Source organism: Diabrotica virgifera, chromosome 5 (assembly GCF_917563875.1).
Source record: "Diabrotica virgifera virgifera chromosome 5, PGI_DIABVI_V3a".
In the NCBI taxonomy this organism is placed as follows: Eukaryota; Metazoa; Arthropoda; class Insecta; order Coleoptera; family Chrysomelidae; genus Diabrotica; species Diabrotica virgifera.
In genome coordinates this window covers 251,438,480-251,456,291 of record NC_065447.1, presented here as the reverse complement: position 1 = coordinate 251,456,291, position 17,812 = coordinate 251,438,480, and the positions used below count along the sequence as shown (strand labels likewise).

Genomic DNA, 17,812 nt, shown 5'->3' with positions numbered 1-17,812 from the left:
TTGCGTAGACAATTCAATGACTTTAATTTTGAAATTATTTAGAAATTTTTAGGGACTCATACTTTCAAAACAAAAATTTCGATATAATTATTTCAAAATTAATGTCATTTAATTGTCTACGCAAAAAATTGAAGCGAGTAATTAAATTTAGTTTTAATGCTCTTTTTAAATGTGCAGACGTATTTTGAAAATTTTAATATACAGTGTGTTGCTTCAAGGTCACAATTATTTTAATTTTTTTCTGTTAATCCGGACCCTTATTTTTCTTGTGATTTCTAAATGGTCGTGGCAATGTAGTAAATAAGTATTTATTGTTTGTAAACTGAGTATTTATTCATTAACTTTAATAATTTATTATTAAAAGTTAATAATACCTTGCTTTTTAATCAGAGTTCTTCAAAATGTCAATATAACATTTAAAATTAAAGTCATTAAATTGTCTTCCTTACTCCCAAACACGCCTCAGACACATCGGCACACTATCAAATAATTAGAAAAAAACACGTGAAATTTGACAAATAATTTGATTACAGGGCCCTTTAGTTAGCATTCGGGCCGCATAAAAAACGCTAGAGGGCCGCATGCGGCCCGCGGGCCGCAGGTTGAGTATCACTGATCTAGAAGGTGAAGTGCCTATGTAGACGTGTCTGTTTTTCTATTGTTGAAAGCCCTTTTGTGTTCTGCTATCCGTTCGTAAAAGGTTCTGCCAGTTTGACCGATGTAAGTTTTCGGACAGTCACCACAAGTTAGTTTGTAAACACAACTCTGTAGTTGTTTTCTCCCTCGCCTCTTATTGTTCTTAATATATTTGCTTAAGTTGTTGTTAGTTCTGAAAGCTGGTGCTATTTCTTTCTTTTTTATGTATCTGGATATTTTTGTTGTTATCTTGCCAGTATATGTGATAGAGCAGAAAGTACTGGGTTCTTTTTGTGGTGGTGGATAAACTAATTTCAGGTCTTTCTTATGGAGTTTTTGGTTTAAAATTTTGTTAATTGTTTGTTCGTTATAGCCATTGTTTACTGCTATTTGTTTAATGATGTTCAGTTCTATCTCGACATATAGCAGTAAACAATGGCTATAACGAACAAACAATTAACAAAATTTTAAACCAAAAACTCCATAAGAATGCCCTGAAATTAGATTATCCACCACCACAGAAAGAACCCAGTACTTTCTGCTCTATCACATATACTGGCAAGATAACAACAAAAATAGCCAGATACATAAAAAAGAAAGAAATAGCACCAGCTTTTAGAACTAACAACAACTTAAGCAAATATATTAAGAACAATAAGAGCCGAGGGAGAAAACAACTACAGAGTGGTGTTTACAAACTAAATTGTGGTGACTGTCCGAAAACTTACATCGGTCAAACTGGCAGAACCTTTGACAAACGGATAGCAGAACACAAAAGAGCTTTCAACAATAGAAAAACAGACACGTCTACATCCGCACTTCACCTTCTAGATAATAATCATTCTTTTAATGAACAGTTTCAAATTCTGCATATTCAAAATAAAGGCCTTAAGCTATCTTTATTAGAAGCTATGGAAATTAATAAATTGAAAAATAAAGATATAATTCTGAATGACCAACTCGAGACAAACATCTCCCCACTCCTCAACCTCTTCAGTTAAAGACTTTAAAAAGGCAAATACATAGTAAACTAAATCGCTTGAGAAAGGCACTCTGGCGAAACCGCTGTAGTCACATAGTTGTAATAAATTTTGTGGAAGTATAGAAAACAAACGTTTTCAGTGTTTTATTGTTAGAATATTGGAACAGTTCAAGAAGAGTAAGAATGCATGTAACGGACAATTATAATTAACACTAAATTAAACACGGATACAATAGAAGAATATGGTATCCAAAGAAAAATATCCATAAATCCAGAGAAAATGCACAAACTTGTTTAAAAAAAAAGATAGCCCAGAAGAATAGCTCACAGTGCAAGACAGACCTATCGAATGGAAAAATCAAGCTAAATACTTCATTTGGAGTCATAATGATTACTCTGGAACCAAGACACTACATTTGCTGCACACCTACGATTTACTAGTATTAAATGTCATCATAACCAGGCGCGGATACAGGGGAGGTCAACGGGTCCATGAACCCCCCTATTGTATTGGACACCCACCCATGACCCCACGGACTATTTCCGTGTTTCATCCGTAACACAGAAAGAGTCCCACCAGAGCTCAATCCTTTTGAAACCGTACGAATTATGGATGAGTGAATTTTATCCATAGAGTAAGTGTGAGTCGTATGGCTAAATCTGGATAATATAATATTTGCGGTAAGTCTGCCCTCCCTATTATGAATTTCTAGATCCGCCTGATCATAACTGCTACATTTTCTGATTACACCAGTATATTAGTACATAGTCACGAATGAGGAAAGTCTTGCGAATACTTTTAAAAGGACCAGAATTGAATAATGAAATAAAAATTCTAGGAAAGCGCATCTTTGAAAGGCTCCAAATGTCATGGCTGCGCAATCTCAAAGAATGATGGAATTATTCGTCTAATCAGATTTTTAGAGTAGCAGTGAACAAAGTTCAAATCATCATGATGATCCCAACCTTCGACAGAAGACGGCACCTTAATATGAAGATATTAACCAGTACTGAAGCCAGTCTGGACATATGGCATACAGCTCTGGAGATGAACCAGTACTAGTTCCAACAAAATGATTCAAGCCTTACACAATAAAGTACTAAGGATATTTTAAAATGCTCCCTAGTGCGTAAGAAATAGCGATCTATACACAGCCCGGGGTATTGAAATGGTCCTGGATGTGATTAAAGTATTCGACAACCAGATGGTAACAGACTTCATAACCATGTAAATGTGGAGGCCATTCAGGTCCTGAATCAGCATAGAATAGTAAAAAGACCCGGGGGAACTAAACCTTTAAGTTGAAACAAAACCTTTTGAAGCAGTGTAAATATTTTAGGTTTAAAAGCAGACTTGCAAATATCCAAAGCACCGCTAGGGTGTCCAAAAGAAATTCGAAAAGTACGCCTAAATATCCGTAAAAGTAAAAATAATAACATGTGACAAATCTTAGTCAAATGCTGTTTTGTTGAGTGTCATGATCCGTTATCACGTTTGAGATCAGTTTTTGCTTTATTTTGTTAACTAATTTTTCCCAAGGAATAAAATGTATGCAGCACTGAGCTCCTTGGGCATAACCTCAAAAGTGAATAAGTTAGTAAAGAATGACTCTAGAATATGAAATCATATCGTATGGAGAGGAGTCTCATCGGTTGAATTTGAAGTGGACAGAGGACTAGTAGGGCAAGGACATCCGTTATCCACGGTACTTTTTAATTTGGTAATGAAAACAATAATCGAAAATAGCCGAGTTAAAATGACCGGATCCATCTTCAACAATGAACATCAATGTCTGGCCTTCGCTGATGATCTTACTATTCTAACGAAAACAAGAAAATAATTAAGAAACGTTATAAAAAAATTTGAAAAGGAGAAAAAATATTTTGACTAGAAATAAACCAGGAACAGTCAAAGTACATAATATTCGGAAATACAGACCGAAAAAAAGGGACAGTTTACTTACATCAAAAAGAAATTAAAGGCATAATTGCCACCCTAAGCCCAAAGAAGGCACCAAGCGTAGATCTGATAACTGCAAAAATGTATGGATTGAGAATATAATTTCGAGAGTAGTGCTCCACTTTACGTATTTGGGTGGTATTATAGAAGATAAAGATCATGAAGAATACAAAGTGAATACCAGATTGGCAAAGTGAAAAAAAAAAAGGGAAAACCAAGACCAATAATGAAATCCAAATATGTATCGAGAAAAACAAAGCTAAGGATACATAAAACGGCAATAAGGCCCACACTGACGTATTGTCGAAGTATGGACAATGAAACAAGCAAATATGGATAAATTGGAAAGATGGAAAAGGAAAATGCTGAGAGTTATATATTATGAAGGCAAAGATTTCAACGCTAAAGTTGGTAAGGTGAAAACTGATGGATGCACTGGTGAATTTGGACTTGGACAACGAAACGACCGAGGTGAACGTCTCGTACAATTTTGCCAAGAAAAAGAATTTGTAGTAATGAACATAATGTTCAGATTACCAAACCGTAGATTGTACACGTGGACATCACCAAGGGATAATGCAGACAACATCGTCAGGAATCCAATCGAATATACGAATCAGAAGCCGGTTTAAAAACTACATCACGTCTACAAAAACCTATCCAGGTACTGATATAGAATCGGATCACAATCTGGTAGTGGCTGTAGTAAATATAAGATTCAAGAAACTACGGAAAAATTCAGCTAAACAAAAGATAGACGTTAAGCAACTGAAAGACGCAACTATACTGGAAAGGACAAGAGAACAGGTAAACAACAATCTTAGAAACCTCGCTGCAAAAAATAGGAACACAGGCAATGTAGAGGACAAATGGGTGGAGATAGAAAAGGCCCTTATGACAGCTGGTGAAGGCTCCTTAGCTCTAAGCAAAATTAAGAAAAAGGAATGGATGACAAACGAAATTTTGTACCTCATGGAGGAAAGGCGAAGAAATAAAACCAACAAGACAAAATACCAAGAAGTGAACCATGAGATTAAGAGAAAAATTAGAGAAGCCAAAGAGAAGTGGGTTCTGGAAAACTGCAAGGAAATAGAAGAATATGAAAGAAAATACGACAGGGTTGGCATAGAATTTCCCCATCTTATAAAACCCAGCGGGTTTTTTCGGGTTTTTTCAATTGATAAAACCCACTATTATTGGGTTTTTTGGGGTTTTTTCAAAAATAGCAAATTTTCAGTTGAATGAACGTCATATTTATTTCTGAATAAAAACAAAAACTAGCATAAATACCATGAAGTAAGTAGTAGGTGAATACAAAACGAGAGAAACTGAAACTAAACTAATAAAACACTTATTTTAAACATGGTATATAGACAAATAAAAAAATAAACAAGTTTCTTGTTAAACAAAGCATCAGCAAAGCATATTAGTTATCAGGAAAATCAGAATCTGTATTTTTCCCATTCCCATTCCCATTCGTTATTCGTTAGACTCGGTCGAGGACGAGGACTCGGTTCTTAAATGATTATATATTTTTTCCAAGTTTGCAGCTCTATCGGCACCTAATCTGTTGCGAAGCTTAGTCTATATTAATCCATATGAAGAAAAAATGCGCTCAATAGATGCAGATGAAGCTGGACATGAGAACAAAGATAACATATAAATACAAAATTCATATGGTATTTTATTTGTTTTTTTATTGATATCAGCTTCCACCATTTCTTTGTTGAGAATTTTTTGACAAGTTCTTCTTTGAAAAGTGTTGCGGGGAACATGTCTGTATCCTTAATCTTGAATGATAACATCACTGCCAAAAACTCATCAGAAAGATTCGATGCAACCCATTGTTCGACTGTTTCCTCTTCTTCCCCAACATCACTGCCAAAAACTCATCAGAAAGATTCGATGCAACCCATTGTTCGACTGTTTCCTCTTCTTCCCCTGTAAGTCGTCTTCCCATGTATTTGTGATCCATAGTATTTGCAAAAAGGTGAAATGGTTGAATGGCAAAGTCATATCTCTTTTTTATTTCTTGTCTGTATGACTGTAACAAATCATGGTCGAGGGCATCTTTCCATATTTCTACAGCATCAGAAATGTTTATAGAATCACTTTGGAATCTGTCTAGAGCTTTCACAATAACGGCAAGTTGTTTTTGCAAATACAGAGCCTTTCTATATATGGCGACATTATCTAATATTTTGGAGATATTTTTATCAAATTCTTGCTCCTTCTCTGTCCTAATTTCAACATATATGTGATAGTTGCTTATAAATTGCTGACATTGTCAAGTTGCTTTATTTTGTAAGCATATTTTATTTTATTATTTTTGCAATAAAATTTATAATTTTTGTAAAACTTTTGATAGAGCAGAAACTATATATCAAATCTAAATAAAAAACTGAAAATCCCCAAAAAAACCCGAAAAAACCCAAAAAAACCCGTCGGGTTGGGCTTTAAAAAAAAACCCGGGTTTTTTCCAACCCTGAAATACGATAGCTTTAACGTGCATAAAAAGATCAAGGACATAACAGGTAAAAAAGTAAAACAAGAATCCATCGTAAAGGACAAAAAAGGTAAAATAATTACAGATTTAAATGAAAAACTGGCAAGATGGATAGAATACATTGAAGAACTTTTTGCAGCCGAAAGACCAGAAATAGCAGTGGCAGAACCTACAGACGACACAACAGGGCCTGAAATCCTAAAAAGCGAGATAGAATATGCTATAAGGAACACAAAAAATTCCTGTAGAATTGTTGAAACTTATAGACGACGACACATTTGAAATAATGGTGAACCTCTTTAACACAATTTATAGAACAGGCATCATACCAAAGAAATGGCTCTCCTCTACTTTTGCCACAATCCCGAAGACGAATAACGCCAGACAGAGTGTGTTCAAACCACAGAACTATAGCATTGATGAGCCACACACTAAAAGTATTTTTAAAAATAATTCACAAAAGAATATTTAATAAATTAGAAGAGGACATAAGCGCCACACAGTTTGGATTCAGAAGTGGACTGGGAACACGGGAAGCTTTGTTTGGTCTGAGTGTGTTAATGCAAAGATGTTTGGATGTAAACCAAGACCTCTACGTAGGTTTCATAGATTTTGAGATGGCCTTCGATAAAGTCAGACACCAAAAGCTGTATGAAATCCTAAAAAGCAAAAACATCGACAGTCGCGACATTAACATCATATCCAGGTTGTACTGGGGACAAACAGCAAAAATCAAGGTTGATAATGAGTTAACCGAAGAAATTGAGATTCGTCGTGGTGTGCGTCAGGGTTGTGTGCTTTCTCCACTACTATTCAATATATATAGCGAAACAATATGTCAGGAAGCGCTCCGAGAGCAAAACATTGGTATGCACATTAACAGAGAGTTAATTAACAATATACGATACCCTGATGACACGCTAATAGTAACAGATAACCTAGCAAATTTACAGTATTTGATGGAAAACATAAACAGTCATATGTATAAGTATGGTCTAAAACTGAACATTAAAAAGACTAAATTCATGATTGTAACAAAGAAGCTATACACCAATGTGAGTTTAACCATAAATAATCAGTCAGTTGAAAGAGTTACGTCCTACAAATATCTAGGGGTTTGCTTCACTGATACTAATGACCAGACAAAAGAAATCAAGAGGCGAATTAAGATAGCGAGACAATAGTTTGTCAAAATGAAAAAGTTCCTATGCAGCCGGGACATAAATATAAACTTAAGAACGAGAATGTTAAGGTGTTATGATTTCTCCGTTCTGCTGTACGGCATGGAAGCTTGGACACTGAAAAAGATAAACATCAAAAACATTGAGCCATTTTAGATGTGGTGTTACAGGAGAATGTGTAAAATACCATGGAAAGAAAGAGTAACAAATCAAGATGTTTTGCTGAAGATGGGGAAGGAATGCGAAGTCATAAAAACCATACAAACGAAAAAACTGGAGTATCTAGGCCACATAATGAGAGGAGAAAAGTACTCTCTGCTAAGACTCATAATCCAAGGAAAAATCTCGGGAAAGAGAAATGTGGGACGTAGGAGGATTTCCTGGTTGCGAAATTTAAGGGAGTGGTATGGGTGCAGTTCAATACAGTTGTTCAGAGCTGCAGCCAACAAAGTTAAGATTGCTGTGATGGTAGCCAACCTCCGATAGGAGACGGTACTGCAAGAAGAAGAAGAAGGCAAAGACACGGCGAACATGGAGCTAGAGGAACTGTATAAGGAACCAAGCATCAGTCTCTGTACGTGACGAGAACGGAAAGGAAAAGTATGCCAAAGATGATCCTAAAACGGGGTCCAATCACGAAAAGAAAGAAAGGACGACCCAGACAAAGATGGTTTGATAGCGTTTAGGAAAACCTAAGAAAAGAGGGAATTGATGGTAGGGGAGAAAGAGCAACAAATAGGAATGACTGGAGGAGAAAGTAAATTTAGTAGGTAAGGAGCATGATTGGACTCTAAGCCACCCCACTTGATACAAGTTTTGTAGGGCTCAAAGGCCTGTTGAGCTCGGTAAATAAATTTTTCTCAAAACTTGACTTATTCAGGAGACACTATATTTTAGAGGTACCTACTTACGTATACATGTATTTTTTTACATAAAGTTGTCAAGATTATAATATTTTGAATTTTGAAAATATAAAATATATTAGCATTGTAGGGTTATCTAGTTTTTTAAATATTGAATTGTATCAAGACACCATTCAAGGTTACCTTGGTCAACATTTAAAAAGTTGGCAAATTTATTTTTTGATAATAAATGAACTACAAAACCAAATTAAATTGTACCAAACACTATTATCACAAAAAAATATAAAAGAGATATTGCGTTTATTATCTCTGTATAAACAGTTAATTAAAACAAAACTTACTTGAATAATCAACCTTCCCAACCATTTTTTAAATAGTTCGAGTAACAATTAAAAAAAATCACTGTGTTTAAAGTCTTGCACAATCACTGGCACTAAACATATCAAAACTTCAACCGGATTTCATTTTTTCAGTCCCAACAGTTTTGAAATGAAATGAGGCATTGAACGAAATTGTTATGTATCACGTAAACAACAGAGAGGGCCCTTCTCCGGCCCGCGTGTGGTTTTGACAGCCGGTTCACCCACGACGATCGCGGTCTTCAATTTTCCCGCAGCTTTACTTGTCTCTCGTAATTCAATTAATTCATAAATTTCCATACACCCGGCGCTTATCTATTGTTTAACGCGTGTGGAGCGAAAACAACGACTAAAGTACCGAGTTTAGGTACTAATTTATCGAGTGTGAGTACGAATGGTAATGGTACTGAACGGTGAAATGGATTAATGGATGGTTGGTGTGGGTACTTTTCGGCCGGGTATGGACAAGTTTGGTTTAAAAAATCGTTTACAAGGCGGTTTGGAGAGTCATAAAGATCGGCGAATGAAATAAAAGATGCAGTTTGCAGTTTAATGATTGCACCAATGGGTAGGGGGTCGTCAAATCGCAGAGTACGATTTGTTTCTGTCTGATACTTACATCCAAATATTATACAAGGGTTTCAGAAAGAATATTAACCGGTTTTAAAATATATCTGGTCGTTTATAAGAAATTTTTTGTTTCGCAAGAATGTCTTATTGGCATTTTTAACTTGTGCAATGTAATTTTCTTAATATCTTAGATCCGTCAATGTAGGACAACTATTTCTGATCATACAACCGAACGGTTACTATACAGAAATCGATTAAAACATTGGATTAACCTCTAAGCTATACGCCTAATTCGACATAAATGAAAGCTTTGGCAAACAAACAATAATAATAATATCGTATGGCATTTTTGCCGGGGAGATCCTTTCGGACAGTTCCGGCGCCATTTACATCTTTAACCCTGTTTTTAAGTGCCGATGTACACTAGCCCAGGGGGACCGACGGCTTAACGTGCTCTTCGAGGCACGGTGAGACGGCTCGTGTCATTATTGGAAATGAAAATGTTTGCCTTTGGCAGGGCTCGAACCCACGTGCACTGGCGTATGAGGCCAGCGATTATGCCGTTACTCCACGGCCGCTTACAACAAACAATAATATTGAGTTACATTCGCGGTCGGACGGACAAACAGGCTATGTCAAATTTCTCACTTTTAATACCATCCTTCGATTATATTCGATTAAATTTGAAACCTCATTTGTCACTCTACCTGTAAAATGACGGAGGAGTTGAGTTTACGGACAAAGAAATAGACGGACGGACAGACGGACGTGGATCATTCAACGTTTTCACATTTTTTCAAAATTGGTGAAAACAATATTAATTCGTACTCGATTTTATTCGCAAGTGTATCTTTTCTTTTAATTTTTGGAGAAAATTTCATCCTTTTATTTACTATTTTTTATATTATTTAATTATACAAGAATCTATTGATTTATAGCATGTATCAATATCTCCATTCGATGTATCATATGATACAATATATCAATATTGATGTATAATTTTTTTGCCATCCCTGTTGGGACGTGATTTGGGAATTCCCGTATGTAAAAGTCCTTACATAATTATTTTCGACTCGGCTAAATTGGTTTAGACTAGGCCATACTAGTTTATCCTGAAGTGTGAGTCTTTATTATATCAGGATAAACTAGTTTGGTCTGAAGTGTGTGTTTTTATATCAGGATAAACTAGTTTGGTCTGAAGTGTGTGTTTTTATATCAGGATAAACTAGTTTGGCCTAAGCATCATAGGACAAACTAGTTTGGCCTAACGCGCTTTATCCTAACGCGCTTAGGATAAACTAGTTTGGCCTAGGCCAAACTTGTTTGTCCTGAAATCGGGTTTGGCCGGTAACATATATACATACACCGTTATTAGGCGTCAACGCCCTTCGGTAGGGATCTATGGAGGAGTATCGCCAAGCCGCAAGCCCTTATCCCTTGCCGTACCGGCCCTCCACAGGTAGTGATGAGCAAAACAAGAACAAGACAAAGACCAGGCTAGTCTTGGTCTTGGTCTTGTTCTCGCAAGCTTGGTCTTGGTCTTGGTCTTGCAGCTAAAAGGCAGTCTTGGTCTTGGTCTTGGTCTTGCTGCAAGAGTCTTGCTGGTCTTGCTTTTTTGGTAGTAATAATTTGAACCAAACAATTTCGAATAAAATATACATTGAAATAAATAAAGATGTGAAGAATGAAACTATATTTTTTGCTTTAAAATTTTAAAAGGATATAGAATGTAGTTTCAAACGGATACCAATTTTAACATTATACATTCACCTAATTATTTCATTAAAAAGTATGTTTCAAATATAAAGGTTTATTTTCAAATTTCAATTTTAAGTTGAATTGAGACTTAACCTGCTTTTTATACATTCAATAGCATATGATATAAAAGAAAAAAAAAGTGAAAAAAAAACAGAAGAAAAAGAAAAAAGTTATTAGTTACATTTTATTTAATTTGTACGAAATACGCGCTTTATTTAATTATACGGAGAAAAAATGTGGAGAAAAAATTTAAAAAACCTTCAGTTTTAACCAGATGTAAAATTCCTACTGAAATGATGTACAGTAGGAAAAATTAAAGAATACCCATGAACGAACATATAAACCACGCTGTATTTTCCTGTCACCGTGTCACACAAAAAACTGGCCAGCGCACGTACATGTAATAATTATTGTTACATGTACTTGCACTGGACAATTTTCTTTGTGACACGGTGACAGGAAAATACAGCGTGTTTTATATGTTCGTTCATGGGTATTCTTTCATTTTTCCGACTGTATCAAATGTGACCACTGATTTCTCATTAAAAAAAATTATTTTCAGTTCATATGAACGTTTAACCTATAAAGTTTTTACACATACTTAGTAAACATTCTGCATATACAGGGTGGCTGTATAGTGTGACAAAGCTCCATATCTCGGAAACTGTTCACAATAGAGAATAACTGAAAATAGAAAAATGAAAGAAAATCATTTTCCGAAGAATCCAGTATTACTCAAAAAAATTTCATTCTTTTTAGCTTTTAAGTTCCAATTAGAAACAAATATGGCGGAAAATTTATTATACTGGAAACTGTTGAACTGTCAAAGGAATAATTTTATTTCTGTTTCTACATATACGGTTTTTTAAATGTCATTTTTGGGTACTGCAGAAACGACCTTATCAGTATTCTTTTCACAAAATGTGTTCTTATACGACAGTCTAATACGGAGCATTTTTTTTTAAATTCGATTGTGCTTCCCTTTTTTTGACGTTCGATTGCTTTATTTGTTGTTTGATGGCCTGCTTACGTTAAATACCCTGTACTTACTGTTGTAAAATTATAAGATAACGCTAGAAAAGTTAGAAGAGGAATTTTAAAACCAATTCCCCTTAATCTGTTTTACTACCGATCAAAGCATATTATATCAAAATTGTTGAATTTTAGCTTAAAATTTTATGTATTTTAAAAATTTGATATTGTTTAAGGTTTATTACAATGTCAGTATATATTATTGAACTAAAAAAAATAAAATAAATAACAAAAAATCAATTTCGCAAAAAAGTGTAAGAGTCTTGCAGGTTGGTCTTGGTCTTGGTCTTGAATACCTGGTCTTGGTCTTGGTCTTGCTGCAAGACCAAGACCAAGACCAGTCTCGCTCATCACTATCCATAGGCCGATCAGACGCCAGTTATTCCAGACCAAGTCGTAGATTCTATTGAATTTTATACTACTGACGTTGGCCTGTTATTAATTTCATGACCTGGCTGAGGCTCGAACGGGCGTTCGCAAATCCACCAAACTTGTCGATCGACTGCGCCTCTTCCAACTGAGCCGTCGTGACCGACTATTCACTTATTTCATATTGTTAAATCATATTTCATATAAATTTCGAAAATTTTATTGTTGGGGTTAGATAGCCTCCTTGCGTCAGACATGTATTATTGAAAAGCGAGTTTCTTTAGTTTATACGCAACTTATACCGTATAAACGCGTTTCCATTACTCATTTATTACTTGTTATTTTGAACCACTTTGAACCGATATAAAACAGTTTAATTTGCAGTAATGTAGTGTCATTAAACTAAATTAATGAAAGACTTAAGCATTAGAACCCGCATTAGATTTAATTTGTGACAATATGAACGCCATGCCGATACCCTTAATATATATTAATAGTCATAAATATGGTTTGGAAATAATTTCATCACAAAATATACAGTGAGTCTGCTATAGAAACAAATAGTTATAGTAGGTAAATACTATACACTTCTTTTTCAAATTGTTACTAACTATTCTTACTAGAAATTGTCATTGCCAATGTAAACAACTACAGACTGCATTCGATATCTATTTGCTAAAGGTGACGATAATGAACCTGAAGTAACGACAAACGAAGAAATACTTAAATATAGAGGAGGAGCAGGTAAAGAAAGGAAGTATTAAGGAAATTAAAAAAAAGAAAATAACTAGGAAAGGACAGAATATCGAATGAACTCCTAAAGTACAGAGAACATGATCATACCAAACAACAATTAGTAAAACTAGTCCAAAAAACATTAGGTCAAAACAGAGTAGGTACCACAAGAATAGAGATCAAGCATCCTAATAGGCCTATCTTCAAAAAGGGAGACAAATCGGTCCCGGAGAATTAAAGAGGATTTAATTTATTAAACACAACAATAAAATTAACAACCACTAATAACAAACACACTTAACCCGGCACCTGCCACGTGGGGTGCTACCAGCACCCCATAACACATTTTCATCAAATATTTGGTATTTCAAGTTTGTTAACCGTGCTGTGCGTCATAGTAGCTTTATATAATATTATTGTAGCTCTAAAGTCGAATCGGGGTGTCATCATCTGGCAGTTTAAGTTTTAAATTTTTTTTGTGTTTTTGATAAATAGGTCAGATTTACATTTTTTATTGTAACAACTGATTTAAATTATTAATATAGTCTCTATATACTCAATACATCTTAATTTTTTTAGATATTTTACTTCACTTCATTTATTATGGGTTGGTACTTGCTAATTTGCTTATATAACACATTAAACATTTTTAATTTTATTTTTTAAATTTTATAATATATTAGTAGCTAATAAGTTGATAAAGCATGTTTTTTATATACTTGTGTAACTCAACACATTATTTTGTTTATAAACAAGTAGATCACAGACAATTTTTAAGGGGTGCTGTGAGCACCCCACGTGGCAGTTGGCGCCTTGCAAAGCCACGTGGCAAGTGCCGGGTTAATAAAATTGAAAATTAGCAGAACAACAAGGTTTTAGGTCGGGAATATCATGCACGCAGGATATATTTATAATGAGCCAATTGTAAGAGAAATCATTATAATACAACAAACCGACATATTTATATTTCATGTACCTTAAGAAGACATTTGACATGGTCAAATTAACCATAACTTTTTCCACAGAGGTATATATTGTTATATAATTTTTATGGGAAAAATTTAGAAAATTAATTTATGCCAAAGACCACGAGATCATATATTTTCATCGCCCTGTATATGGCCAAAAATTGTAAATAGTATTAGTTAGTCATAAACAGTGTTTCGTGGAAAGTGAAAATCGTTCAGTATCAATGATTCTATGAACGGACTTAGACAATTAATACGGTCGGATTAGAAAGTACATATATTCGCTTTGAAGTGAACAATAGGACGTTCGTAAATGCTTCTTAGAAGGAAAGACGGTAAACACAATTGTTGAGTTTTATAATATCGGGTTTTTATAGCATGTAGAGACACAAAAGTAATTTTGGTGTCTCCTGGAATTTGACAAAACGGAAAAGTTGTATACAAAAATAATTTGTTCTTAAGAAATGAAAGTAGGGATGTAATGTGTAGAGAGGATGTTTTGTGATTGGCGAGAGAGACGGATGGAAGGGAATGGAGTATTTGAGTCTGAGTTTGAGGAGGAAAAAAGTTTCACTGTGTAATGAAGATCTGAGAAGAGCAGTCCAGTTTTTGAAAAGTAAGAAATCTGTGTAAAGTGGCGAAGTTGGCGGCCGTGTTAGCAGAATCGTGTTGAAACGAAATCGTTGATCGAGTTGAGAAGTTAAATCTCCTTGTGTCCGAAGAGATTCCTGTTTCTGTCTGGAACGAGTAGCCGGTTGGTATCAATTTGCACAAGATATCGAGCAGAGAGAAAACTGAGGAGATATTTCGAGCGAGTGCTGTTGTTTGTTTGTGAAGAAGTTTGGACGAGAAGGATCGTTCGCAGCATCCTGGGAGCATGTGTGGGAGAATCGAGGACTACACAATCCATGAGAAGAAGTAAAAAAGAGAAAAAAAAGGTTAGTTAGATTATTTGTGAAACGGAGAGAGTTGTTTTATATCACATACCATATTTGTTTATTTTTTATTGAACAGTTCTACAGCATAATTTAGTCATTCATAAATTCAAAGAAGAAATAAGTAATCTATTCAAAAGGTGAAAAGTAAATTTGTTTTTTTTTATATAATAGTAAGAACAGTCTAACGAATTATTTAAATGAAAATTTTGTTAAAAAAGGAGATAGCAGAATTAAAGATTAATTGAGTTTTAGCATACATTTAAATCTTATATTTATGGTATATTGGATAAATAAATAATATTTATAGAATTTATATCACATTGAGTATATTCATTTTCCCTGTTTTATTCTGAACAGTGGCGTAGCTAGCCCCACGGGGGCCCCATATCAAAGTTTGTCACGGGGCCCTTTTTCCCTCGCGACAAAAGAAGCAAAAACGCTTGTATAGAATAGAATAGAAATATGTTTTATTGTCACTGAAAATTTTACAATCTTATGGACAAAGCTTACAAAAAGTCAGAAAAGAACAATAACAAATAGAGTTTACTGAAATTACATAAATCGTTAATATTAGTAGACACAAAATAAAAGATAATGAAGAAAAGAAAACAATTTATTGCAAAATTGAACTAAATTGCAAATTACATAATACAACCTTAGGAACTAATAAGCTCTGCGTATAACACCCAAATTTAAATAATAATAATAAACCTAATAAACTCTAATAAACCAAAGTCGAAAAATGATTTGAATTGTCGAGACTCATTGTTTGAAAACAGATTCAGATTTTTCAATGCAAGGATGAATGGACATTGAAAATGAGCTTAAACAAAGAAAAAAGCTCTGTACTTATGGTATAACGGCGAGCGGCCGGCAAATACACTTCTCCAAGAAATTAACGTACCACCTTAAAAGTAGGTCATTTTTGAGGTCTCGAATTTCATAACACCTGTTGTCCGATTTAAGTGATTTTTAAATATGTTATGGCCTTATTCTTTAACAATGTTGCTGTAATAATATTGTTGCTAGATAGGTAAATTGTCATTGTATACCGGGTGTACCAATCAAACTTTGATTTTTTCTCAAAGTTCGCGTCACCTTGTGGAATATTTTAGCATTTATAAAATACTGAAATTAAAAGCCAACTACATAATATAGCCTCATGTTTTCTTAACATTCTGTTTTTTAATTCATTCTCTTATGTTGGATAATAAAAACGTTAGGTACTTTAACAACTAGTCTTGTTTTTCGTCGATATACAGGGTGTTTTTAAATAAGTATGACAAACTCTAAGGAGTAATACTGCATGAAAAAATAATGACAGTTTGCTTTATAAACGTATGTCCGCAAATGCTTCTTTTCCGAGATAGAGGGTGTTCAAATTTTTTTACAAACTGACGATTTATTTATTGCCCTAAAACCGGTTAAAATATGCAAATTAATTTTGGTGGGTTTTAAGAGGTAGTTATTGCGCATTTTGTGATACAATTAGGAATTTAATATTCACCATTTGCGCGCATACGGGTAATATGATCCGTATGTGCGCCAATGGTAAACATAAAATTAAATTAAACTACCTCTTAAAACCCACCAACTTTCATTTGCACATATCAACGGGTTTTAGAGCAATACATAAATCGTCAGTTTGTAAGCAAAATATCAACACCCACTTTCTCGGAAACGAAGCATTTGCGGACATACATTTATGAAGCAAACTGTCATTCTTTTTTCATGCAGAATTAACCATTAAAGTTTGCCATACTTATTTAAAAACACCCTGTATTGATGAAAAATAAGACTAGTTGTTAATGTATTGCCTAACTTTTTTATTATCCTACATAAGTGAATGAATAAAACAATATAATATTAAGAAAACATCAGGCTATAGTTGGGTTTTAATTTCAGTATTTTATAAATGCTAGAATATTCCACAGAGTGACGCGAACTTTGAGAAAAAATCACAGTTTTTTTGGTATACAGCCGGTATACAATGACAATTTACCTGTCTAGCAACAATATTATTACAGCGAGATTGTTCAAGAATACGGCTATAACATATTAGAAAAATCACTTAAATCGGATAACAGGTTTAGGAAATATGAGACATTAAAAATGAACAATGTTTAAGGTGGTGCGTTAATTTCTTGGAAAAGTGTAGATATACATAAATACAATTATAGATAAATAATAGAATACACGAAAATATATCCAAACAATACATACTGTTTCAAATATTCAAAGATAAAGCGATTACAAAAATTGCAATTTGGCATTATACATTATAATAATAACTCACACACAGCCAATGGAATTGCCAATGAAAGGTAGCTTAAAAACAAAAAAGCTTTGTTCTTATGGGGCGGAGAATAAAAAAATAGATAAATATGATTTATATAGGCATAGATAAAGAATCCATTACACCAAAATGTTGATATCCAAACAATATACACTGTTTCAAAAGCGTTTTAATAGTGAAATAATTGTAGAATATTTTGTTCAATCTTTGTAAATGGAATTTTGTTTCGACATGCCGCACTGGGGCCCCTGAATGTCGGGGGCCCCGTATAATTGATACGGCTGATACGGCGGTAGCTACCTCTGATTCTGAATGAAGTAAGCAACTAGAGATACTAGAAGCCACAAACTAAAGGTAATACATTAAAATAAATTAGCCCTGAGAATAAATTTTATTGGAGAGTTTTATTTAATTTTGTTTCCATAAGTAGTAATTAAAATAATTAATTAATTAATCAAAATAAGAATATCCTGATCAATCTCATAGCAGAGAGAAAATACAGAGCATAACAATATGCATAGGCATTGCTTAATAGAAAAATATCTTCTACCCTTCCTCTTCAAAATGACGTTTAGTAGGAGTCTTTAGAATTCATAGGATCCGAGATACAATTTTTCAAATTTTGCCACTCACACAATTTTTGGACCATTTTCTCTATT

At 34.1% G+C, this 17,812-nt stretch overlaps 2 protein-coding genes across 2 annotated transcripts in view; one reads left to right on the top strand and one right to left on the bottom strand.

Moving 5' to 3' along the window:
• The window catches only part of LOC126884830 (aminopeptidase N-like), a 174,358-nt gene extending 165,364 nt beyond the window's left edge, over positions 1–8,994 (bottom strand). Inside the window, exon 1 of the mRNA XM_050651092.1 lies at positions 8,470–8,994. Coding sequence (XP_050507049.1) covers positions 8,470–8,494 — 25 coding nt within the window. The 5' untranslated portion in view covers positions 8,495–8,994. The remainder of the gene's footprint in view (positions 1–8,469) is intronic.
• LOC126884839 (uncharacterized) overlaps positions 1–17,812 on the top strand; it is a 166,762-nt gene that overhangs the window by 73,460 nt on the left and 75,490 nt on the right. The gene's annotated exons all lie outside the window — the stretch shown is intronic.